This window comes from Chelon labrosus (genome assembly GCF_963514085.1).
Source record: "Chelon labrosus genome assembly, chromosome: 9".
Lineage (NCBI taxonomy): Eukaryota > Metazoa > Chordata > Actinopteri > Mugiliformes > Mugilidae > Chelon > Chelon labrosus.
This window is the reverse complement of record NC_140359.1, coordinates 20,645,997-20,671,903: the sequence shown is the minus strand read 5'-3', so window position 1 is coordinate 20,671,903 and position 25,907 is coordinate 20,645,997. Positions and strand designations below refer to the sequence as shown.

General features: G+C 42.1%; 3 protein-coding genes across 3 annotated transcripts; 2 read left to right on the top strand and 1 right to left on the bottom strand.

Annotated features, from left to right (window-relative positions):
• Positions 1-2,337: 2,337 nt before the first annotated feature.
• On the top strand, positions 2,338-8,722 carry LOC311493585 (chondroitin sulfate N-acetylgalactosaminyltransferase 1-like). Its single transcript, XM_084552318.1, has 9 exons — positions 2,338-2,888; positions 2,965-3,065; positions 3,185-3,363; positions 3,926-4,142; positions 4,330-4,431; positions 5,183-5,364; positions 7,398-7,492; positions 7,594-7,675; positions 8,038-8,722. The coding sequence occupies exons 1-9, from the start codon at positions 2,526-2,528 to the stop codon at positions 8,310-8,312; spliced, it is 1,596 nt and encodes a 531-aa protein (XP_084408444.1). The 5' UTR covers positions 2,338-2,525; the 3' UTR covers positions 8,313-8,722.
• Positions 8,723-11,992: 3,270 nt separating this feature from the next.
• Positions 11,993-18,342, top strand: LOC311492512 (phospholipid phosphatase 1-like). Its single transcript, XM_084550803.1, has 6 exons — positions 11,993-12,449; positions 16,119-16,270; positions 16,375-16,655; positions 17,261-17,318; positions 17,581-17,757; positions 18,195-18,342. Exons 1-6 carry the CDS (start codon positions 12,392-12,394, stop codon positions 18,318-18,320), a joined length of 852 nt encoding a protein of 283 aa, XP_084406929.1. The 5' UTR covers positions 11,993-12,391; the 3' UTR covers positions 18,321-18,342.
• A 3,516-nt stretch (positions 18,343-21,858) lies between these two features.
• On the bottom strand, positions 21,859-25,639 carry LOC311493026 (ATP synthase subunit alpha, mitochondrial-like). Its single transcript, XM_084551519.1, has 11 exons — positions 25,505-25,639; positions 24,948-25,023; positions 24,294-24,463; positions 23,906-24,079; positions 23,624-23,790; positions 23,201-23,501; positions 22,834-23,058; positions 22,637-22,744; positions 22,406-22,550; positions 22,153-22,303; positions 21,859-22,064 (listed from the first exon to the last, which is right to left on the bottom strand). The coding sequence occupies exons 1-11, from the start codon at positions 25,562-25,564 to the stop codon at positions 21,986-21,988; spliced, it is 1,656 nt and encodes a 551-aa protein (XP_084407645.1). The 5' UTR covers positions 25,565-25,639; the 3' UTR covers positions 21,859-21,985.
• Positions 25,640-25,907: the final 268 nt, after the last annotated feature.

Here is a 25,907-nt window from a genome sequence, read left to right as displayed (position 1 = left end):
TAATTCTAAGCAGTATGGACTGAATGGGGGGTAATGTGTGTGTTCATATCAGTTAAGTTTCTTGATAGTGACTGCATACCCCTTCGTCAAAATTGAGAGAATAAATTTTGCTTGAGTCCTGTGCTGCTTTTTATGAGAGTCCAAAATCTAGAGAGGTGTGAGCAGTGTGAGTTCCAGTTGTCTGGATGAGATGAATTAATATTGTGAGATATCATTTCCATCTCAATTAAGCCATGAATCAAATAATAATAATAGCAGTAATGAGAACTACACTAAGACAGAAATCTCATCTCTTCTGCACCCTGTGGCATGAATTATTATCATTTTATAATAATGCAAATTTCAGAAACCTATTAAATGTTCTCATATTGGACACTGGAAGAAGCAAACCTCAAGGATTCAGAGCTCAGGAGCAGACACTGAATGAAATGTGGGACCATCTGTACGATGCCTCATTAAAAGTTCAAGACCCTGTCCTGTTGGTGGGTCCGACTGGTTCATACTGTAGTTATTTCCCCACAACAGATTGCAAATGGCAGAGCATCGAAGTCTGGAGGGCATTCCTCACTCGAGTTGCCTTCTAATTAGACTTAAGGGCAGAGCGGAGACTCAGAGGACCGAAAGGGAATTAAGAATGAAGGCAGATGGTGTGAGACCTTTTAGGGATCGTGAGAGATGGGGGTGGGGGGGGATACGATTGGAGAGGGAGGTGCTGGGAAAAGGTGGAGACTGAGAGGCGAGAGGATGGGAGAGAGAGGAGGTCCTCAGTAGTTCAGTTTACTAATGTGAGCCCACTTCAGTGCACAATTTTGACAAGGTAGAGAGCCGCTCTTCACTGTTTCTCCATTCTCCAAGTAATTTCCTCAAACTGAGAGACTTCTGTGACTTGACTTCGCACTGAGATGCACAGCAACCGGTGAGTAGATAAGTCTCTTTCTGTCCTCAATCACAGCTGTGTGGAGTATAAACAGTGCATTGTGTGGTCAGATTTGCATGTTTTCATTGAAAGAGAGCTTTTAAGCGTGACGATTTGCCGACTGATTTACTGGCTGTAAAATGTTCAGCTGAGAATGACAGCTTTGAAATGAAATGAACCACAAGAGAGGGACGATCACAGCTGTAACACAAGATTTAAAGCCCAAAAAAACTACTGATGCTGCGGAAGGATTTCTATCAGTGTGCAAGGTCTGGAAGGAAAAACGCCAAAACTGTAATAAAACTCACTGATATTAATAATTTACTGCTTTAAAGGTCAACTTGGTATGAACTCATGCATGCATACATCGCCTCCCTCTCTCTCTCTCTCTCTCTCTCACACACACACACACATACTCAGTGCTTGGGTGGACCTGGAAACATAAGCAACTCTTTCATGAAATGAGCCTCTACCTGAGCTATAAAGAGGCAACTGTGCTGTGAATAAACTGATTATGGCAACACACACACACACACACCACGCACTGGGTGGAGAGACACAGTGAAATGCTTGTTTCTGTCACTTCCTAGCTTCAGCCTCGAGGCAGTGGGAGTGAATGTAAGGTCAGCTTATTTCTGCGTTTTATAGCAGCCGGACTAAACCTGAGCAGCGGCCCAGTGGCAACAGGAAGAGGTGTTGCTGACTGATAATGACAAAAAAAAGCTGCTCACAAAACGCTGAGGTATATCAGAATCTCATTAAATATTCTGGTTAGGTTTATTTTTACTTTTATCTCTTGGTTTACTTCAGTATATATCCTGGTGTTTCTTTCTCTGTTAAGTTGTTTGACTTGCGTTTTTGTTGCCGCCGTCACAGGGATGGTAACAAGTGCGCCAACAGCAGGTGTGCAACCTCAGTAAATCAGTCTTTGTGCCAGTGGGTGTACACTTCATGTTCTAGCCTTTAAAACAGTGGTCACCGATCTGAAAGCTTATAATATTTCACAGAAAATAACAAACTTAATTCTCATTTTTTATTTTTTGGGATCTTTGAAACATGCTAGCATCGCAGCTCAAGGTGCAGCTCTGTTGTCTTAGTTGCTACAATGAGGCCAAGATTGTAGTTTGTCAAATTTATGTGTTTTTTAACCAATAGCTAAAAAATGATATTCTCATTAGCATGCTAACATTATGACAACAGCATTTCTAGCTAAAAGCACACAAAGACATGCTAGCATTGCTGTAGACTTGTAAAGTAGGCTAATGGCTTCACGACAACTGGAGAAAGAAAACTGTTCATAACCTGTGATGAAAGGGTCTAGTTAAGTGGCAAAAAATGCACTCCTTTAGTAAACACTTCTTTAAAATGTATATTTTTTGTAATTACAGGGCTGATGATCACACAAATGTCTTGTGAAGATGCTGCCTGTGAATGTGACACATGAGGACAGCAGGAGGAAACAGGAGGACTTTAAAAGCTTTGAATGTTTTAAATCTATACTTCAGGAGCAATGGGTTGCTCATGTTTTTGTGGCTGTGTCTCCACGTGACAGCTGTTGCGTAAGCCTCAAGTTTTAAGGAAATACAAAAAAAAAAAAAATAGACGAAATATGTTCAAACGGTGGCTGCTGGCCCTGGTGATGCGTGTCGGCCTCATCGTGCTGGGACTTTGCGGCTGTCTGTTGCTGTTCTACCTCCTGGCCTGTAAACCTGCGTCTCTTAGCAGCCAGCAGTCCGCGCTGTGGTCCGGAGGTGCCACCACTAAGGAGGGATACATGGCCTTGCTGCAAGAAAGGGAGGACTCACACAGACATTACATCAACAGCCTGACGAAGCAGATAGCCCAGCTGAAGGAGGCTCTCCAGGAGAGGACGCAGCAGCTTCAGGAGTCCGTGGATAAAGCCAAAACTAGAGGGATCCTGCCTCAGGGTCTGGAGAGTCTGCACAAAACCCCAACGCAGTTTGACCTAAAGGTAGGGAAACACTGAACCATAAAATTTATTTCTGCTGATTTAGATAGAGTTGTTAATGCTAGACTGTGTCCTCCAGGAGTTCTTCCGCTCCCAGCTGCACCAGGCGGAGGTGATTTCAGGTGTGAAGCTGCCTAGTGAATATGCACTGATTCCTTTTGACACTTTCACTCTGCAGAGGTGAGTGGGACAGTGGAGCTGTCAGCCTCCTGGAGGGCTGTGTAACTTGCTCCTGAAGTTAAATCTGCCTCTTCATCGAGTGTTTCTTTTTTTTTTCTTTTTTTATCCATGTCTCTCAGGGTATACCAGCTGGAAACAGGACTGACGAGACACCCAGCGGAGAGGCCGGTGAGGAAAGACCAGAGGGACGAGCTGGTAGCCACCGTGGAGGCGGCTCTGCACGTCCTGAACGGACCCCTGCAACACGCGGACAACATCAGGAGGAAACGCACTTTCTCCCCTACAGACTTCATAGAGGGTAAGAAAAACCTTATCGACATAACATTCGTGTGGATGTGACATGTACCACCCACCTAGACCAGACCAGGCATCCCCGCCTCATAGCAATGACACTCCTTGATGGCAGCAGCCATCCCCAGCAGGATAGTAACAACTCAAAAAAACATGAAGAACAGCACAAGGTGTTGACCTGGCCTCCAAATTCACTAGATCCCAAACTGATCAAGTATCTGTGGGATGATCCACAGAGGCCCCTCCCCTCAACCCATAGGACCCAAAGGCCCCCACTTACAACATTCTGTTGCCAGACACCACAGGACACCCTCAGAAGGCCAATGTCCATTCTCTGATAAGTCACAACAGTTTTGGAGGCACAAGGAAGACCTACACAATATTAGGAAGGTGGTCATAATGTTATGCCTGATCGGTGTAACTTCCTGGACACCATCAATACATTTAAATGTGCCTGTTTCATTGTCATTAGTACCAGATGACATTCCCATCCATGAATCTTTCTGTGAACTTGCAGTCGTACATCAGTAGAAAAACATGCACCCCTGTTGTTCTCCTCCGTGTCACAGGCCTGACCCGCACGGAGCGGAACAAAGGAAGCGTTCACGAGCTGATGTTTAAAGGCGACGGCCCGCAGGACTTCACGCAGCTCGTGCTCTTCAGGTCGTTCGGCCCCTTGATGAAGGTGAAGAGCGAGAGTGTGAACACGCGCGGCATGATCATCAACATCATCGTACCCCTCTCCAAGAGGGTCGACGCGTTCAGGCAGTTCATCAACAACTTCAGGTATCAACACGCTGGCACCTGCTCCCTGGACTGTATCACACTGATCTCAGACTACATCTGGAAGAGAATAGTGAATCCTCTTTATAAGTGTGAAAAAAAGTATAGTATTTGCACCAGTTTAATTGTCCTTATCTTAAAATAGGTAGTTTGTGTATGTCTGTCAATAAACATGTATTTTTTGGTTCAGAGAAGTATGCATCAAGCAGGATGGAAGGGTCCACCTCACTGTAGTGTACTTTGGTCGGGATCAGATAGACCAGGTGAAAGCCGCGCTGGACCAGACCACCAGGTAATGCATCAGGTCAATCAACGTCTAAAGCCACAATGGGTGGATGTGTTGGAGTGAAACGCCACCTTTAAACAACACTGACATCCAGTGTTATTGTCTGATCTGTTTTCTGTTTTCCCACAAGTCGAAGAGTTTTGAGTCATGATTTCCAGTTTTTAGGTTACATTTATGTTAAAAAAGAAGATCTAAATGAAACTAAATTAAACATTTTAACAATCAATAGTGAGTTAACTGTGCAGGATCCAGATCTGAGATAAAGTGTCAAGTTAAGACCAGAGTCGTTAAGTGCCCTTTACTATACGATCTGCCATTTTAAACTGTTTAAAAAGTTATTACAGCTCAAAACTTACACTGATTTGTAAATTATGAGATGAATGGTTCGACTGTCTTCTCATCTGACTGTGATAATTCCAGACACTGCTGGTCTGCACTGTCAAAGACACCTTTCCTTCTCCTCAACTCTTCCCCCTCACAGATGTGTCAGTGCTGCTGCACTGCAGATATTTTCCCCCATAGGATAGAAAAACTCAAAAATGAGAGAATATCAGTGTTTTAAGGCTGCAGGCTAATAAAAAGAAAGACAGGGTTGGGATGACAACAACGGTCTCACGAGACTCCATGTCTGCGGGTCGGTTGCATTTCGAGGATTACTCCCTCCGAACATTTTCAAATTAAAAGACAAACATTAGAGCTCCCATCTAATTAAGCACAGATGAGAGCCCACCCGCTGTCTTCTCTCCCTCCCCCTCAGAGAGACTCGCTTCAGGAGCTTCACGCTGATCCAGCTGAACGAGGAGTTTTCTCGCGGCCGGGGCCTAGACGTAGGCGCCAGGGCCTGGAGGAAAAGCCACAACGTCCTGCTCTTCTTCTGCGACGTCGACATCCACTTCACCGCCGACTTCCTGACTTCCTGCCGTCTCTATGCGGAGCCCGGTGAGAGACAGTGTTGCTTGAAATTGAATGTCCCTCTCACACGCTGTGGCTCTGTTGAGAGCCGTGAGAGGTCACCAAAGACATTTTGTCCTTCCCTAGGAGTGAAAGCACCATGTCACTACATTAAACTGAGCTGTCTCCGGTGTCCTAATAATCCACCTTGGCTATCTGGTGCTCCAAAAAGCTGACCTGCACAAGGTCAATTTGAACCATTTTGATAAACCGATCTATAACAAATAAAAAAACTGCATCATAAACCATAAACCCCAGTTAGGACATGTCTCTCATAACTGGTTGTGGCTGAATCCAAATATAACAACGTACGGCAACATCGACAAGATGTGAAAAAGTCAAATTAAAGTCAACAGGAGCATCTCCAGCACCTGCCGCTTCATTATCGGGAGGTCCTGTGTCACACCTTCCTCTCCTGCCCCTGCTGCTTTGCAACAAAACAAGCAGGCACCCCACCTTGCTCTCGGCCCCGTGACTCTGGGTGTGAATTTCTGCTCGACTTTCAGTTCCATCAAAACAACATCTGTGAGAGCTAGGAGAATGCCGCATGCATCTTCTCCTTTCATAGTCCTGCTGTCGCTTGGTATTAAAATGCACCCTGGGTGATGCACGTGTCTCGAGTGACCACCTATGATCTGATTTCAGTTCTGCACTTTGTATGCAAATAAACACCTACATGATTTTGGGGCACGGTTGAATATATTGCAAACGGCCACTTCCTCAAAACAGGGAGAAATTAATTGTCTAGGAACAAAGCCTGATAAAGAGACAAAGTGATCAAATTTCTGTCTTTGTTCATCAGAGGATGAAAGGGCACCCTAAAGAAGTGGTTTATCTATAGGATAGCAGTAACCAACTATTTACCAAATAAAATTAATTTTAAAGTCAGCTTTTAATGTCGTGATCAGATCTCAGATGCGTCCTCAGTGTCTTCGGTGCGTTCAGACCTGTTCTTAAAGCTGCCCATTTGCGATTAGGTTACACATTAATTCCAGTTTTTAACATGTCCTGAGTCTTATCAGCAGCTGTAGAGAAGAAGTGGTGCATTCAGGGCCCGATCGAGACACATGGGGAGATGCATTTTAATGCCAGGTGTGAACACACGTACTTAGAGCTGCCTACTTGTGATCGGATCAACCAGGACGTTAATACCAAATGAGAACAGGGCCTCAGAGCAGCAACAACATCGACAAAGCGGTTAATTATGTTACTGCGCGTTATATTGAGGCAACTTCAGACGTTCACGCGCTCAGTATTGGAAGGCAGATGTATAACACAGGTTCGGTTTCTATGGGGTTTAACAATCTGGGTAAGTTTTCACAGACTTTGGGACAGTATTAGTTTATGCCTGCAGTTCTCCTACTATGAGATGTCAAAAGGTTCGCTGTAAAAAACACATATAAAACAAACTTATCAGAACTTAAGACTCATTCATTCATTCATCTTCTGTAACCGCTTGTTCCTGTTAAGGGTCGTGGGGTCTGCTGGAGTCTATTCCAGACAGAAAGGCCCAGTCAGTCCATGGATTCGAACCCGGGACCTTCTCGCTGTGAGGCATCAGTGCTAACCACCCCATCACTATGCCACCCCAGCTTTAGACTCGACTCACAGTAAAAAAAAATGATAATCTTTGGGATTGTTTTGTTTCCATCCCCGTCTGTATCAGTAAATCAGAACTGTGTCCCAGAGGTCACTTTGCAGTCACACCTTACATCCAGCACTCTCTGGAAAAGGTGATATTTTATACGTTTGTGCAGGACTCGTGGTTATATCTGCCTATTCTAACTACCCTGCTCTTATTCTTTTCAATCCAATTAAAGCTGGAAAGAAAACAAATAATTTCTTCCTGGCAAAAATACCCCCGTTCCCAGAAACCTGGAATTGTGCGATATCCACACGAACAGGAAGTGTTTGTGTTACAGCTCATTATTGTTTTAAAATAGTTTCAAGCTTTAAAACAGGATGTACTACACGTTTCATGCTGTTTGAATTTGTGAATTTATGTTTAACTGTTCCCACAGGTAAGAGAGTTTACTATCCGGTGCTCTTCAGCCAGTACAACCCAGCTATCATCTACAGCAATCACACACTCATGCCCTCTCTTCAACAGCAACTGGTTGGTGAAAAATAAAACGCACAAACCACTCAAATATCATATACCACCCTGATGTAAGAGACAGATTTCCAGCCTCTTCTGTTTTTTGTTTTTTTCTCCAGGTGATAAGGAAGGAAAGTGGATTCTGGCGAGACTTTGGGTTCGGCATGACGTGCCAGTACAGGTCCGATTTCATCAACATAGGTAACGACCAAGTGTGCGCTGAAAGACATTCTTCTCTCTAGTGATAAGGTGATGCAGCAACAGCCTCTGTGCATCCACTTATCGAGTCAATTCATTGCAAATTTGTTTTTAATTCAACTTTTTTTTACCAATTGAACACCATGATTAAACAGAAACCCTCTGCCAGTGTTATCCTTTAAGAACTGCTGCCAACCGTTTAAAAAATACCTCACAGTTACTGAGTTATCAAAACAGGAGCCATTAGTTTCTTGGAATCACTGGACTCGTCAGTTAATCGACAAATAATTTCATCTCTGGAGCGGTCAGTGGGGAAATAATGGCTGTTATCTCCCTTTTGCTTTGACTTCTGCGTTTCCTCTCAGGTGGTTTCGACCGTAGCATCAAAGGCTGGGGGCTGGAGGACGTGCACCTCTACAGGAAGTACCTTCACAGCAAGCTGATGGTGATCCGCTCTCCGTCCCGCGGCCTTTTCCACATGTGGCACGAGAAGAGCTGTGCAGACGAGCTTCCTCCAGACAAGTACAAGATGTGCATGCAGACCAAGGCCATGAGCGAAGCCTCGCACGGCCAGCTGGGGGAGCTCTTCTTCAAAAGAGAGATAGACCTTCACTTGAAACAGAGCAACAGGAAAATCTAGTTATTCTATTAAGAATCCCTCTTGTGTATGATGTGTCTCTTGTTTATGGTTATGTACTGTATGGCATTAAGGTTATGTTGACAGAGAATGTGAAACAAGGCTTACAAGGAAGTAGCATCACAACAAATTGTGATTGTATTTTTTGTGTTAATAAAACTATGAAAGAAAAGACCTAGCCTGCTTGTCTCTTATGTTACAGTATTGTGTCGTTCTATTCGGTTTCTTTAAGCATAATTAGTATCAGAACATAAATAACACCATTAAGAACATGAAGTGTGTGTTTGTTTTGTGTATCTGATGATTATCAGTCACCCAGGTCCAGGGTATATCTAGTAACAAAGATAAGACAAACTTTTTGACCGCTCATCAGAATAGTACACGGTGGGGAGTTTAAGGCCTCATTTAGAACATCTGTGGGTGGCGGCCACTTGAAACTCGCACGAGTATAGCCTGTTAACAACTAAATATCATCACATCCTCATCTGCAATTCAAAGATTTCACAATAAAGTGGTACTCTCGGGACCAATTAATCACCAGAAACTTGCGACTTGGATACTTTATTTATCCCGCGGGAAATTCGGTATCCAGTGGCAACACTGCACAGAGGGAGGAGGAATTACAGTCAGCAAAAAGGGTAAAAAACAAAATGAAAGTGAAGTACAATATGAAAGTATATATAAAGTACACATATATACACAAACAACAAATATAAGGTCTATATTGTAAGTGGCAAACTCACTTTTTACAACTAAAAGACAAAAGCATGAGTGTCACAGTTTTTCTTCCTCATCTGACTGATCAGAGCGCTTCTTCTTCTTCTTCTTCTTCTTCTACCTTGTTGATGTAGAAAGAACACAAGACCCCACCAGTGATTCAGAAAGTGATTCAGAAAGTGATTCAGAAAGTGATTCAGGAAGAGTGGAATCCCCTCTTTTAAAATGCTCACACAGCACACGTGATAGTCTGGAGCCACGGCTTGTATCTTGATTGTGCAACAGCAGATGATGAAAACTGCATGGCGTGTGTATCTTGTCATCTCACGCCAACGGTCTGCACAAACCATTTTATTCGATCTTCAACTGCCTCTCCAGCCAAAACACACTAACCCTCTGACAGAAACACAGGAGATGAACAACACTTTCACATTCTTTCTTCAGTTATTTATGTATTGCTGGGTCCTTAATAAACAGGACCAATCCGGTCCAAGATGTTGCCATCAAGGAGTGTCATTGCTATGGGGTGGGAGTGCCTGGTCTGGTCTAGGTGGATGGTACATGTCTAAGTAACATCCACATGAGTGCCAGGTCCAGCAGAACATTGAACTGTCACAAGATGGTTATTCACTTCTCCTGTCAGTGGTCATAATGTTGTGGCTGACACCTGAGAAGTTGAGGCCTGCAGTGAGCCACCACTCAGTTGTTGCTGTGTTGTTGAAGCTTTTATTTAGCTGCCTTTAATATATATACATATGTTATCTATATTATTAGGGTGAATCGAGCACAGGAGAAGCAGCAGCTGATCAATATGCAGCAGTGATCGGGAGACTCTCTTCTATTAATAGTGATGCTGCTCTAACCTCATTACCTCAGCGGCTGCTCTCGGCGGAGGGAGGAGCAGTTCTGCATCGGCCGACGTCTGTCGTAGTGTCAAAGCAGGCAAGCGATAGGCTCCAGACTCCAACTACCACTTCCCTGTCCTGCGCTGCGTTCAATTGCACCTCGCAAAAACAAAGCAAAGCACGGCAGGAAACTATTCACAGACACTGATTTTTATTATTTTTTTTTCCTGGTCATGACTTTGATTACAGGGAACAAGACGGTAGATTTGTAATACGTAGCTACAACAGAAAACAAGATTGACAACTCTAATTTTATTAACATAAACTGAATTCATTAGCACACCACACCCACTGAGCTGAAACACTATTACAGTCTGGTATCGATAGACCATTCATTGAAAACAGCATCTCTGAGCTAATGAGAAAATGTACAATTATTATTAAGGTCTCTATGGAACTTGTGCACTGTGAATTTTCATTTAATTTAACTTAGAGGTAAATATTTTTCCCACTAAATACCATACAAACCCATCAATCGCTGAATCGCTTTAATATACATCTCTAATACACAACATCTGGACTGATTGGTCAGCCAGAATTGTCAAAAACATAATTTAAAAAAAGCAATTTTCAAAGCAGACGATAAAAAAATAATCATTAATGACTTTTTACTGCATTATAAGAACATTTCCTGATTATAACTTATGTACTTTTACCCATAAAAGCAAATTAAGAATAAAAACCACTGTAAAGCATCAATATTACCGCAGTCCAATGGCACACTATGGCTTCACTTATTTGATCATCATCATCAGCGGCTACTATTTGATATTTAATGCTCCAAAACAACCTGCTGCCGACTCTCACTTAATCTATTCATTGAAGTAGTGGAAATATCACATTTTTCCTAAATATATGTTGTGTTCTTTGGCAGAGTGATTTGTGTCTTCTGCTCTCAGCAGAGTCAGGAGGTCAGTTTGACCCTCACAAAGATGCCACTTAATCCAGGATATCCTGTTTCCTGCTCCTTTGCGAAGTGCTTATCTTTTCTGTCTCGCACATAAACTGTAAATCAGAAAACCAAGTTTCTGATTTAAAGCCCTGTGAGGAATTAACTGCTGGACAAAGTTAGAGGATTCGCAGTTATTTAAGGTCTCCACCTTTTTCCTTTGTCTTGTCAAGGAACAACAAATGTAAGACTTATTGCATAAATAAATAACTCTATGCATAGTCACATATTGTTTATAAAACGTTGTGATGCTGCAGATGTTTTAGCTGAAAAAGCCTCCACGTAGAAGTAATATTTATTACCCATTCTACCTCGGCTATAACTGGCATATACTCCCTGTAACTACTGTTTACTGTTTACATTTGCACTTTAGTCACTTTACTTATACAGTCTGTTTACATTCTCCATGGATATTTTGGACAGTCATAACATTTATGGCATGGTAACTTGTATATACTTTGTATTTCTGTCTCTTTTGCACCTTAAAATGTCTGTACTTGCATGTTAAGCTGCTCACCTGTGCCTTAAATTGCCCCCCGGGGACAAATAAAGTTTTCTGAATCGGAATCTGAATAATCATATTTTTTAAACTTGCATTCAGCAAGAGACTTTTAACTGTATTTCACTTCAGCCATAGGACCAATTCTACTGTATTTTCAGTTTATTCTATTCCTTTAACGTGTCTCTATTTGCTGTCTCTTAAAAACACAACAATATACCTTGTATTCAGCGTGTCCTCTATGTGCACCTGTGTTATTATAGTTATTCATCAAGGACATAGGCCTATGTGTATTTTATTTCTTTTACATTGTCATTATTAAATAAATAAATTATTAATAAAGCATGAAAACATTCACAAAGTAGGAAATTAGAGACATTTTTAGTTAATTTATGAAATATCTTATTAATTAAAGCCGTTTAACAGTGCGTAAAATGCATTGGGATATACTTTAATATTATATAATCCATTAACTATCCCTGTAACAAACAAAAACAGCTGAGAGATTCAGTTTCATGGTAAACACTCTCAGCGTCACAAACAGGCGCAACTCGGATTTCTAGAATCTCCTTTTTTCCGCAGCGGTCCCTGAAGGCAGCATTAATCACAACTAGAGAGCGTCTCTTGTGTCCGCGTCTCACCGGGTTATGTCTCATCTGCGGACAGGACCGTACTATGAGCCGAAGAAATCCCGCCGTGTTATGATGCTTTGTGAGCAGTTGAGAGGGTGAGAGGCTCTTCACGTGTGTCGTGGTGTTTTTAGATTAGATTTAGTTTTTAGTTGCGTGTTTTTTGACCTAGGAGTACTTCTACCTTTTAAAAACAACAACCGCTCCCCGGTAGATTTAGCTGTGCTCGGACAGTCCCGGGACAATGACGCTGGTGTGTTTTAATTCTGTGCTGCAATAGTGAGACATGTGCAGCAGATAGGCTGCGCCTCGTCTCTCCTAAAAGCAGCCGGGACCGGACATTTTTTGCAAGGAAAGACTCCAGAAGGAGAAGAAGACGCAACATGTTTGACGCCTCGGGGATCCCGCTCATCCTGCTGGACGTTACCTGTCTTGCCCTCGGTACGTAAATCCGATCCTCCCCTGACTGGCTAACAGACATTTTTAATCCTTTTTCTTTGGCACCAAACAGAAAGCAAAATATTCTAACCCAGACCCGTGACATTAAGTTGTTATGAAAGAAAATCCATTTAAATGATCTGCATAAATGTTGTAGGCTACTCCTATAGGAAGGCTTGAGGTTTAGGGAACCAGGCAGGAAGATGGAAAATGAGCAACAAAGTCCCACCCTGTGTGTGATTTTTTTTATTTTTTTTTTCCAAGCATAGCTGTATTTTTAGCTCACTGTTTGGAGTGTAATCACGGCACAGAGGCGTGCTGCAGATCCCTGACTGTATCTGACAATACTGCAGTGACATTGCAACTGAAGACTTTAAACCAGCTATCTATCAGTCAGTCATGACTGTAATAAAACACCCTGTACTTTATACCCTCAGCCCCCGTCAGCTCAGTGTGATAGCTGGTGTGTTTGATAAGGTTGGACAGGTTTAGGCACACCGAGATCCAGAAATCCTTTCCTGTGATTAATCTGCACTTCCTCACTTTGCTTAGTCAGTGTCTTGTGGTTTGCCTGTGTTTGCTGACGACACGCAAGCCCTGTAATTTAGAGTCTCTGGAGCTGGCATCTATTCTCATTAGGTACACCAGTGAAAACAAATGCATTGTAATATAACACTCCTGCAGTAAATCCTTTGTGTTGTGTTGAAACAGCTCTGGTATTTAGCCTAACCCAGGTAAGAACATTTAAATGTCATTACTTATTTACTTTACCTTCATGGGTAAAGGTATCTAAGTATAATGACGGAAATACGCATTAAAAGCAAAAAGTGCTCTGTAATGGAGTAAAATGTCTCTTAATGATTAATTGTATTGTCTGCTGATAAATTTATTGATTTGAAAAGCTGGAATCGCTTATTGTGCACTGAAAATGTCAAAATAATAGAAACAATACAATTTAATAGTGCTACAAACTACAGCCTCCAAAATGAAAGCACAGTGAATCAACAGGTCTCCCAGCTATTTTAAACAAAAAACGAATACCACAAAATTCATCAAGGGAAGATTTAGTGCAGGACTGTCACATTCGAATGGATTTACTCACTTACTTGTGAGTGTCTTTCCTGTCTTATTTCATCTGTTAAAGTCCAAAATCCTCTGTGTATTCAAATCACCCCGGAAAAAGTAGAAATATGACTTGTTTAAAGCTTGGGTTTCAGAAAATGTCATCCTACTGAGGCATCACTGCTTAAGTAACATTTTACCATTGTAGTCTGAAGTGGAGCCGACTGTAAGATCTTTAAATACGGATTGATCTATGTGGATAAATACAGATTTATTTCCTTTCAGTATGTGAATAAAAGTCATACCACGCTGTGACAATGCTCCTCTACGAGTCCTGCATTCATAAACGTTGTCATTCTTTTACTGTCGTTCATAATTGCTTTATTAATATCACTGCTGCATTAATGTATATGTTGCATTTTACTGCTGTAGATGTTCAAATGTTAGCTAGTATTTTATATACTGTGATCTACAGCAGTGTATTGGATTCTGCAAGATCGTCATATGTTTGTAGTATTGTCCGTCGAGAGTCATGCACCTACGAAAAGTCGACTTCTTATTGAGTTCGGACAAATAGCTCAGTTATTTACATTTGTGACAGTTCATATTCTGGTTTATTCAAGAGGCTTTAAGGAGCGGGACAAAGGAACGTCGGTTAGTTTGATTTCTGAAATACTACATTTGGAGATGCATGGTTTCCACTGGACAGGGTTAGGGTGGAACTTGTAATCTGTCAGATGTGGTGGAGTAGTGGAGAAGGAAGTTATGACATGGTTTAGGAGTAGGAGTGTAACTTACATAATAGATCAATTTACATAAACTAGTTACTTATTAATCTGAGTGAAGCCCTTTTCTCATTGTGTAAACTCCCATGAACTCATAACACACTAGTGCTTTCTTTGATTGTCTCTAATCTTTACTTCTCTTTATGTTCGGATGTTTGCATTTTATGTCTCTTGTTTCAACTGAAGTCACTTCTTTACACGATTATATTTCCTGATTCGAATAGATCTAAACGTCAGAAGCTGATAAGGCGTTGATAAAGGTCGAGTGAGTCGTTGCTGACAGTGACATAACATATATAAATCCAGGACTTCAGCCCCTAGCGAGGTCTCACATGATGGACCGACTGACTGACGCAAACATTCTGATTAAAGAAAGTTACACATAAACCTGCACAAAGCTTTGACATCACCCCCCACATCCCCCCACACACACATTTAACATATTCCAATAGAAGCTATATCTTTGTGTCATTAGTTTAACCCTTTATAGGACACTCATTGAAATAGTTATTGCAAGACATTTGCCTTGCCTTGAAATGTAAATGTAAACATGTATTTTAGACCATTAGGACATAAGTGCTGATTCAGGCACTTGACAACATACACATTATCACATTAGACAACATTAGGCCTCTTCTTCTTCATGGTATCTAATAAAGCAGTTACGCTCAGCATTCATGCGGAGCTGGACCTTGCAGACCACATTTAACCTGACAATGTTGCCGTGATCTTCTCTGACTGCCTGGCTGGGTGAAAACCACATGCTTCTAAACCTCACTCAGGCGATTTAAAACGTGCGCTGAGGTTACCATACATGGTTCCCCGCCTCGTAAAGTGCTAACTGACTACAGTTACATCAGTTACATAGGCTAATGTCTTCCTGTTTAAGCCGCATTTCCTTAAGCCACAACTTTCGGTAAACCATATATTGCAGAAGGCACACAGCAATCAACAAATCTCCAAAATGAGGAGGAACTGATAGGAGAAATACAGAGAATGTATACTCCAAACAATATGGGACATTAAAAAAAAAAAATGTAAAAAAGAAATGTAGATATTTTAACCAGAACAGTGCAAAAAAAAAAAAGCTTCAGCTTTAGGGGCAAGACAGACTCAAATCTAAACCCTAACCCTAATATTTAGAATTTCCAAAAGGCATCAGTCGGTGTAATTTGTGACTCAGCGATAGCTCACTTAGCCTGAAAGCATTATTAACAGGGATAGTACTTGGGAGAAAGCCTGGTATTGCATTACATCCTTCAGTTTAACCAACGTCACGCTACGCTTTCAGTTTTGTAATATCAAGAAATCACGCAGTGAGCAGGGAGGGGAATAAAGAATGGGCAAATAAAAAAGCGAGTCAGAGCATGTTTGTGTGTTTTGGTGGTATTTCCTGCACAGATTAACATCAACAAGTGTGGCTCCAGCTTCTTCAAACTTTCCAAAGAAAAACACGTGACGTTAAGGGCAGCATTGCTATAAATATGCCTCTGAGTTCTTCTGCTTGTTCTCACAGTATTGTTGTGCACTAATTCAAGGCCACGGGCATTTAATTCAATTTAACATTGTATGCGAGCACAGGGTTAGAACATGTGCCAGAAAATTGATGAAATTATCTTCTTTTTTCTTCAGAAGGGAAAATGTCTGCGTGATCCCAGCAAATCGTGTTTCCTGTTACTAAGTCTTAATACTGTGTAATAGTAGCAAAGACTCATCAGTACACCATCGGTACATTTGATGATTTGATGATGAGTCATGTCGGTGATGCATAAATCTGTGCATAATGCGTAATCATGTATTACTTCCTTTGTCTTTATTTACACAGTTGGACTTCCTTTTTTCATCCTTACTCCTCAACACAACCCTTTCAAGCGTGGCTTCTTTTGCAATGATGAGTCCATCAGATACCCCCTCAAAGACGACACCATATCCTACCAGCTCCTAGGAGGAGTCATGATCCCCTTCACGCTGATTGTAGTAAGTCTTTTTTTCTTCCGTATCATCTCTGGACCCTTTACCTCTTTACCTTTCACTGCAGTAACACGTCTGACTGCTATTTCTTTTATCTGCTCCTGTCTTAGCTTGTCTGCGGGGAGTGCCTTTCTGTTTACCTCCCTCGCGTCAAGAACCAGCCCTCGGGGACCAACTACGCCCCGTGCATCTACAAGGCCGTGGGCACCTACGTGTTCGGAGCCGCTGCTAGCCAGTCTCTGACGGACATAGCCAAGTACTCCATCGGCCGCCTGAGGCCGCACTTCCTGGCCGTTTGCAAACCGGTGTGGGATAACATCGACTGCAAAACCGGTGGATACATCGAGAACTTCACCTGCACTGGGGAAAAGTCTATGGTAGATGAGGCCAGGTAATAGTCATGAACAAACCCAGCGTGACTAAACGGATGTTGTGTAATAGTTATAGTGACTTTGCACAAGGTGACTAGTTAATTATTAGAAATTAGCATCCAATAAAAAGATATGTATCCTTTATTTACAAGATGGCAGCCTTCAAAGTGATGCTTCAGTGATTGGGATTTGCAGCAGCCTTAAAGTTTTAGACTTGGATGACAAAAAAAAAGACATATCATGACTTTTGGTCAAGCTATAACAATCCCACACTCTCTGCATCAGCAAGATAATGTAAGCTTTATCAGTCTTTGCCCATAAACCATGAAAAAAAGCCACTAAACACTATAAACACTAACACGAATAATAACTATGAAGTGTGTTATGGTGTCCTCTAGTCTAGGCATTTCATTAAAAAGCCCAAACCATAGAGTTTATTCCCCAGATAAAACTGTTTTCACTGCAAGCAAAAGGATTCAATTAGTGGAGTCTATTCAAATCAAGATATTGCAATGTCAGTGATGGATTTTGATCATGACAAACCTTCTTCACGAATCTAAAATACGCGACGGGATGCTTGATGTGCCTAAATCCATTCAGTTTCTCTTTTGTTTGTCTTTCACAGGCTTTCCTTCTACTCTGGTCATTCATCCTTCTCCATGTACTGCATGCTGTTCCTTGTAGTAAGTGCATATTTTTTCATTAAAACCGTTTATAAGCAGAGAAATTGTTAGTTCTAACACATTGCTTCGCTTTATGTGCGGTTTACTTTAATTTAAGTTGAAGTTTGCTTCCTATAAACAGCAGAACTCCCCTCAGCAACACCTGTACTGTAAATATTAGTCTGGAAATATGTCATAGTGTGCTTAGGCGTTACCCCTCGGCATTTTTATTTATTTTTTTTGTTCCCGGTATTTATTCATTTTCATCCTCCGACTCCCTCAGCTGTACATTCAAGCCAGGCTGAGGTCGAAATGGTCAAGGCTCCTGCGTCCCACCATCCAGTTCTTCCTGATCGCTACTGCAGTGTACGTGGGCCTGTCCCGAGTGTCAGACTACAAACACCACTGGAGTGACGTGCTGGCTGGCCTCCTGCAGGGCGGTTTAGTGGCTACTCTCACTGTAAGTTTAATTATAAGAGGTATTAGGATGACAGCAAAGAAAGACACAGTGCAGTCTGAATGTAGTTTTATCACACAGTCAATTTGTTTATAAAGCATTTTAAAAAGAAAGGAAATCTGTGATTGAGATGTGGTTTTCCCTCTTTCCCCAAGTTAAGAAAAACTATTTCATGCCACACTGTCAGCTTGCCCTGAGCTATTTAGTGACGTTATATGAGGTTTACACAGTGAAATAGTCAAACAAAGACTTCACATTTCATACTGTGTTTGGTATTTCTGGACTGCTAGAATTTAAACCCAGTTTTGTAAATGCAAAAACTGAATAAGGTATTTTGCATAGAACCACACGAAAGGCATTTAGGTGCAGTCTTATATACTTTAACGCTGTCTGAACATTCACAGTAGAACGTGTTTTCATTCCTCTTCTGTGTTCTGCAGGTTTTCTGCGTCTCCAACTTCTTTGAGCAGCCAGTGAACCCCGTGGTGTCTCAGGAGGAGGACGTCTCGCACACCAGTTTACAGGAAAACCCTTCCAATGGGAACCACTACGGCAGCACTGACTGAACCTGAGGCCGCAAAGACTATACTGAACGGGGGGGTGGGGGGGGCTCTTCTCCTTAGGGTAGTCACGGAGGGGCCTAAAACGCAGCAGTGAGCTACCTGCAAGTGTCTGACATAAACTGCTGTTTGCATGTATGCTTGTCCTGAAAGCAGTCTCACCCCTGGAGCCTGAACCGTTGCAGCCTGCAGACTTCTTGTATATCCGCTGCCTGGAGTAGTAAATTTGATTACGGGATGATAAATGCACTACAGATGACAGCGTTTGCTGAGACATAAAGAAGCTGTATTTACTGAAGAGTTTTGGTTAAATCCATCCTAATTTTATTATGTAGTGACAAAGCAAAACACAGCATGTTGGTTTTTACCCTAGAAAATATTGCTTAATTTTTCTTTTTTTTTTTTTTTTTACAGTGTCAGCTTGTGGGAAATGCGGTTGCTAGTGTATATTGGTCTAATGTTGCCATCATGAATGAATGAAATTCCTTTTGCCTAGAATATAATGGGCGCCTGTGTGCACGCTGCAGGCAGGCTTATAAAGGTCTGGTACCTGTGAATAAGAAAAACGTGGCTATCCTTAAAATGGAGACTGAACTCAGATATAATATATTACATGTTCATTACTGCCTTAGATTTATGCTGCTACCTGCTGTTAAATCACATCCCTGTTATAATGTCATGTACGGAAAATGTGATTTTTGTTTTTTTTTAAATAGTTAGTGTAAAGTTTGTGTTTTTATCCACACATAAGCTTTAAGCAGTATTGTTCTGTAGAGCAAGTACTGTGACACAGTGAGACGAATAAAAGAGAACGCCGTTTTGCTACTTTGACAATAAAGAGGGAAATAATTCCTGTGTGTTTTTGGCTATATATTAAAAAAAGAAATAAAAATACAAAGCAGACAGAAGGTAAATGCATTTACTGCTGCAGTAGTGGATTTGTCTTTTTCCAGGATCGCTGAGCAAGATATCTATGGAAATAATGTGGAATGTATGTTTCCAAAACCAAATTGCCACAGCACTGAAACAAAGATTTTCTCAAGCTAATGCACTTCTCCTGGGTGAAGGCCGTCATTCAGTGTCAGCGCAGGTCGTTCATAGAAACCACAAATATGCAAATATAACCAGACTTGTTCACTGGGTAAAACCGGTTTTCCCCCTTGGCATTGTGGCCATCACATTATGTGTAGGGTAAAATACACGCTATCACTATAACACCATCTTGTTATGCTGACCTGCATTCATGCATTTAACACTCACGGAAAGCAATGAACCCAGTCAGCGTCTGTGTACAGCTGTAGTTGTTTGTTAATTGATGTGTCAATTGTTCAGTTGTCTCACGTACCCCAGCGTATAATTTCATGGAATGTGTTGATGTGTTGGAAACCCCTCCAGAGAAACTTACCATTGTCTTTCTATTGACTAAACTGTGTTAACCCCATTGAGGAAATTTAATTAACATCCTAAACAGCATTCCTTTTGTTCCTGTTTAAGACACATGCTCTGCTATTTACAAGGGAAATGCGATGTATTTTTGAGATTCATATCCAGTTGTGCACGTAGTACTAGTCAGGGTGTAAACAGTTGGTTTAAAATGCTGAGGACAAACTACAAAAAAACAGTAATAACACAGGAAAAGAATGACTTGTGTTTGACCCTTGAGAAAGTGCTCACCACTGCTGACCGCTCATGTCGTCTGTTGCTCCACAGTGCTCTCTCTTGTTGTCACACTGACCTCGACAATGGCCCTCACTGAAAGCAGCTCCATTCACTCTCGGTCACGGGTCTCACTTTATCTTGCCAAGGCGGCGATGGAGCTGGAGAAACAAGTGACTCAGAACGGGAAACTTAAAAAAGAAAAAGGAATAGTCACTGAAACAACGATCTATTTTAAATTTTCTCAATCCTTGCGACTACCACTCAAACGTCCTCACACACTGAGATCTCTCTGGCTTCCGGGGGAAGTAAAGAGAACCAAATTAGAGGAACAAAATCTATATCAAGACAAACAAACAAAAACTAACAAGAATGGGGTAATAATTGACATAAATCGGACCCTATAAAGTCTGCAACTTGACCTTTGTGAGAATAATAGTTGGTTTTAGACGATTAAACCCAAAGAGAACAATGTGATCCACCACGTCTCATCTTGTTCCTGTTTGAAGGGAGACAAACAAAACAAGAAGTAGAAAAGAGAAACAGACCACACGGGAGAGGAAGAGGGTGGAGGGAGGTGTAATTGGACTTGCGGGGATACTGTAGATAGTAGGTTTGCTTCTAGTCCATTTCTGGATGGGAAGATAGTTTTTGTACATGTTGTCATTTGAAGGCAATGGAAAGTTTACTGTAGACACAAGCAGACACTTTACATCACGTTTCCCAAGTTTTAAGCCCAGGGAATACTACTTTAATTAGAATGTACTTGTTTCTTGTCTTGTTTTTAATGTTTTATATTTATTATTTATAAAAGGCATTTAATTTGAATAAAAGAAATAAAAGTGGGAGGACCACAAAAGAGAATAGTTAAATATCCTTTCAGTGCAGCTGGGCTGAAAGGTCAAAACAACCTTTGGTAGGTTAATATGTGAACTACTGTATACAGTAGCTGTGAACTCTGCAGCTCAGTCTACTGCAAGGCATCTGTGGCCACCTACTGGACATGGACGAGGCTGCACAAAGAGGTCCTTCAGCTGCGACACAGATCAGCCACAACATTAAAACCACTAACACGAGAAGTAAATAACATTGACCATCTTGTGACAAGTCAATGTTCTGCTGGGAAACTTTTGGACCTGGCATTCATGTAGATATTACTTAGACATGTAGCACCCACCTAGACCAGACCAGCTACCCCCACCCCATAGCAATGACACTCCTTGATGGCAGCAGCCATTCCCAGCAGGATGCAGCCTGACACAGGCACACACACAAAAAGTTTAGGAACAACTCAAAAAACATGAAAAACAGCACAAGGTGTTGATCTGGCCTCCAAATTGATCAAGTATCTGTGGGATGATCCACAGAGGTCCCTCCTCTCAACCCATAGTACCCACTAACAACATTCTGTTGCATACCAATCTGTTAATATTCTCACTACGGTCTCCAAACATAAGACAGGACAAGCCGGGTTTGATTTGAGACAGTGTCACTGAATTTATTACCATAGTATCAAACATTTAACCCCATCACTTCGACCACAGTTCAGAAACTGGGCTTACACTTTTTACATCCTGTGAAATCACTGAAGAGCAATGAAATGAAAACCTCTTCTACCCCTGCCCTCTTTGACATAGCGCTCCCATGAACAATTACAGTAAACGGCAAGACATGAACGCGGTATGTGCATGATCACGTTACCGTTGTATTTTGGTACACTGAAAAGGTCAAGATAAATTTAAAAACATCTGTGTTCGATGAGAAGTCTTGTTTTTGTTCCTACGTGGGTTATGACTCTTCTGCCACTAGTGAAATCATGGTCTGTGGGAACCAACCCGAACACTAAACTTAACTCGAGCGCACAATCAGAAGAGCTCTGCAGCACAGCGGGGGTTGTAAAATTTTATTTGGAGAAATCTGTACATGGAGGTTTTGACCTTCAGTGTGTTCACATATATAAGCATTTTGGGGACACAGACAGGTGGCTCACTGAAGATCAACTCAAGTGCTTTCCTTTACTCAAAACTGGACAGGAAGTTCAGAACAACCTGCTTCAGTTTAGCATCTGATGCCTCTGAGATCTTGCCGTCAGCCCTGAAACAGAAAGCAGGTCAAGTCAAATTCAGCCTTTTTAAAAACTGGTAAACGTATCATGGCCAAGATTCTTTTTATTCCCCCTTACCTGATTGCGGAGAGCAGGTCCTGGTGCTGGCTGAGGACGTGCTGCAGGAAAGCCTTCTCGAACTTTGTGATCTTGCTGGGCTCCATCTTGTCCAGGTGACCTCTGACACCAGCGTAGATGACTGTTACCTGCTCCTCAATGGCCATGGGAGCTGGAGGAGAGAGATAGTTTAGTTGTAGGTCAAGACATAAAATACTAGCTTAACACTTCTACTTTTAGAGATACAGAAATTGTAAATGAGTTTGACACTCACAGTACTGTCCCTGCTTCAGCAGCTCAGTGAGCCTGACACCCCTGTTCAGGAGCTGCTGTGTGGCAGCGTCCAAGTCAGAACCGAACTGGGCGAAGGCAGCGACCTCACGGTACTGAGCCAGCTCCAGCTTCATGGTACCGGCCACCTATGAGCAAAAAATAAATTTTAGCCTGGATCTGAATAATGATAATAATTAAATATAAGATTGATTAAAAACAAATTAGATGTTACCTGCTTCATGGCTCTAGTCTGGGCAGCAGAGCCTACTCTGGACACAGACAGACCCACATTGATAGCAGGGCGGATACCCTTGTAGAAGAGCTCAGTCTCCAAGAAGATCTGCAGCAGACAGGAGGAGACAGCCAATGTAACAGCGTAATGGGGAGTATTTGAATAGGAAGACCACCGAAGACAACTTTAAGACTAACCTGTCCGTCTGTGATGGAGATGACGTTGGTGGGGATGTAGGCGGACACATCACCAGCCTGGGTCTCAATGACTGGAAGGGCAGTGAGGGAGCCACCGCCGAAGTTGTCGTTCATCTTGGCAGCTCTCTCCAGCAGACGGGAGTGCAGGTAGAAGACATCACCAGGGTAGGCCTCACGACCAGGAGGACGACGCAGCAGCAGGGACATCTGACGGTAGGCAACAGCCTGACAGGAAAAAGAAAAAGAAAATTTACTAAAAGCTGCAATCTGAAGATACTACTTTTTGCATTTTGAAGGTTTTTAAATTTATGCCTAAAATAGCACATTGAGACTGTATTTGGTTTCAGCTGTAATCTAAAAGCCTCACCTGCTTGGACAGATCATCATAGATGATCAGGGCGTGCTTGCCGTTGTCTCTGAAGTACTCTCCCATGGAGCAGCCAGAGTATGGGGCCAGGTACTGCAGGGGAGCAGCATCGGAGGCGGTGGCAGAGACCACGATGGTGTACTTCATGGCATCAGCGTCAGTCAGCCTCTTCACCAGCTGAGCCACGGTGGACCTCTTCTGTCCGATGGCAACGTAGATGCAGTACAGCTTCTTCTTCTCGTCGGTTCCCTCGTTGAAACGCTTCTGGTTGATGATTGTGTCGATGGCAATGGCAGTTTTGCTGAAGGCAAAAAGATTTAAAAACTTAAAAATGTGCCTAAATGCTACAGTTTCTCTTGACCAATGCAATAATAGTTTGCGCCAACCCCTGTAGTACAGATGACTGTGTTTTGGAGTAATTACCCAGTCTGCCTGTCACCAATGATCAGCTCACGCTGGCCTCTGCCAATGGGCACCAGACTGTCCACAGCCTTGATTCCAGTCTGCATGGGCTCCCTCACAGAGATACGGGGGATGATACCAGGGGCCTTCAGACCCACACGCCTACGGATCTTGGAGCCCAGGGGACCCTAAGAAAACAAACATTATATTTAAGTTTTGAGCCAAGTTTATTCAATGCAACAATTATCAAAGTTCTTTTTTTACATATTTACTGTAAGGAAATAAATAAATACTTAAAATTACCTTTCCATCGATGGCATTTCCCAGGGCATCAACCACACGGCCCAGCAGCTCCTCACCCACAGGAACATCCACGATGGCACCAGTTCTCTTCACGATGTCGCCCTCCTTGATCAGCTTGTCATTACCGAACACCACAACACCAACGTTGTCAGGCTCCAAGTTCAGAGACATGCCCTGGAGGACAAAAATGAGAACTTATTAAAATTGTAATACTGCTGGTTGCTTTGGCACGGACCACCTATAAACAAACAAACCTAAATCTTAAATTTAAGACCTTTCTCACAACAATAATTTGTCACAAAATCCTTAAAGCACATCTTATGAAAACAGTCCAATAATTAAAAGTTTTTCTTTATCATAGATGGTGATAGCAGCCTTTAGGACGTACTTTAAGGCCGGAGGAGAACTCCACCATCTCTTCTGCCTGGACATTCCTCAGCCCGTACACTCTGGCAATACCGTCACCAATGGACAGCACACGTCCCGTCTCCTCCAGGTCAGCAGAGGTGTCAGCTCCCATGATCTTCTCCTCCAGGATGGAAGACACCTCGGCTGTGCCTATGAAAAGAAAGACATGCATATGTGAATTTTAAAAGGATATAGCAAACTCTGCCCCCGGTTCATTTAATCAGAAAGGTCAAATATAAATAAACCCATGTCCATGTCAATATCTGCATTTGAGAAAATGTCTGCTTGTGCTTTTGTTTATAAAACTAGTTTTTCTAGGAGTGAATTTCATTTAAAATATACAAAAAGGTTAATTTCAGACACATGATGTTGCTGTCTTATAAAGATGTGAAAATGCCATTTAAAATGTCCGTACATCCGGTTCAGGCATTCATTATTTTATCAGGAAAAGACATTTTAAAGAGCATTGACAATAACATGCATGAACACAGAAGAGCTGGCATGTTACATACTTTAAAATCACTAACTCTGGAAACATTTTTAAACCCATGACCTTCATCAATCACCATAGTAATAGCTGACCCACAGTGTGGAGGCTACAAGTGTCCAGTCATGTTGTTTTTGACTTTCTCACCTGTCTTCTGCAGCCATGGTCTGTGTGTGTGGAGGTGGTTGACCCCAACGCAGGCAGCCGGTACAGCCTTGGACACCTACATTCAATGACAGCCGCAATTAATTAAACGCTGATTGCAAACCAAAGTCCACGGCAGACATTACAGCGACGATATAAAAATGCGCACTAGTAAAGCTGAGCTGGTGTAGAGCCGCTGTGCAGCTGGGAGGACATGCGCTGTCAAGCTTTCTGACCTTCAAAGCGTGGCTGAATGAGCCGCTAGCACAGCGCTAGCATTAGCCTAGCTGCTAACTTAAGCGCTGCAGGACGAATGTTGTCGATGCACAAGGGCAACTTCCAAAAACGCGTTTAATTCAACGTTTACAACATTATTAACCGGTATTATTAATCTGGACAAACAAGCGGCGTTTAAAATCGCATTCATACACCGGTGACAAGTAAGCTAGCGGCCTGTGGCGTTAACATTACCCTTCACGCCCACAAGGTTCATACAGATATTTAAATTAACTTGCAGCAACATCCTCATCATGTATAAGCTGTTTAAATGAAATACTTACAAATCCAGCCCTTCTGGGCAGGCTTCTGGCCAAAGCTGCTGCAACTCTCACGGATAGCATTTTCTTGGGTTGCTAATGACCTGTCCTCCACCACTTTCTGAACCGACCTGCCTGTAAGTGAATGTAATGGCTGAATGAACTCTTCTTCTATTTATGGGACGCTAGCTATATTTCCTGCTTCGCTGCTCGACTCTGCCCCCTGTCGACACGGAGGTGAACTGGTGGCATGACACCCCACCCCCCCGAAAAAAAATAATTAAATCATGACAAAATAAAACTTTATTTTATATGATGTATTCATGTAAAATAAAGTGTAAACTATAAGATTAATCAGTTAACATTTTTCAACCAACAGCAACAGCAACTATAATACTCTGTAGAAGTAGAACTCATGGCAGACCTG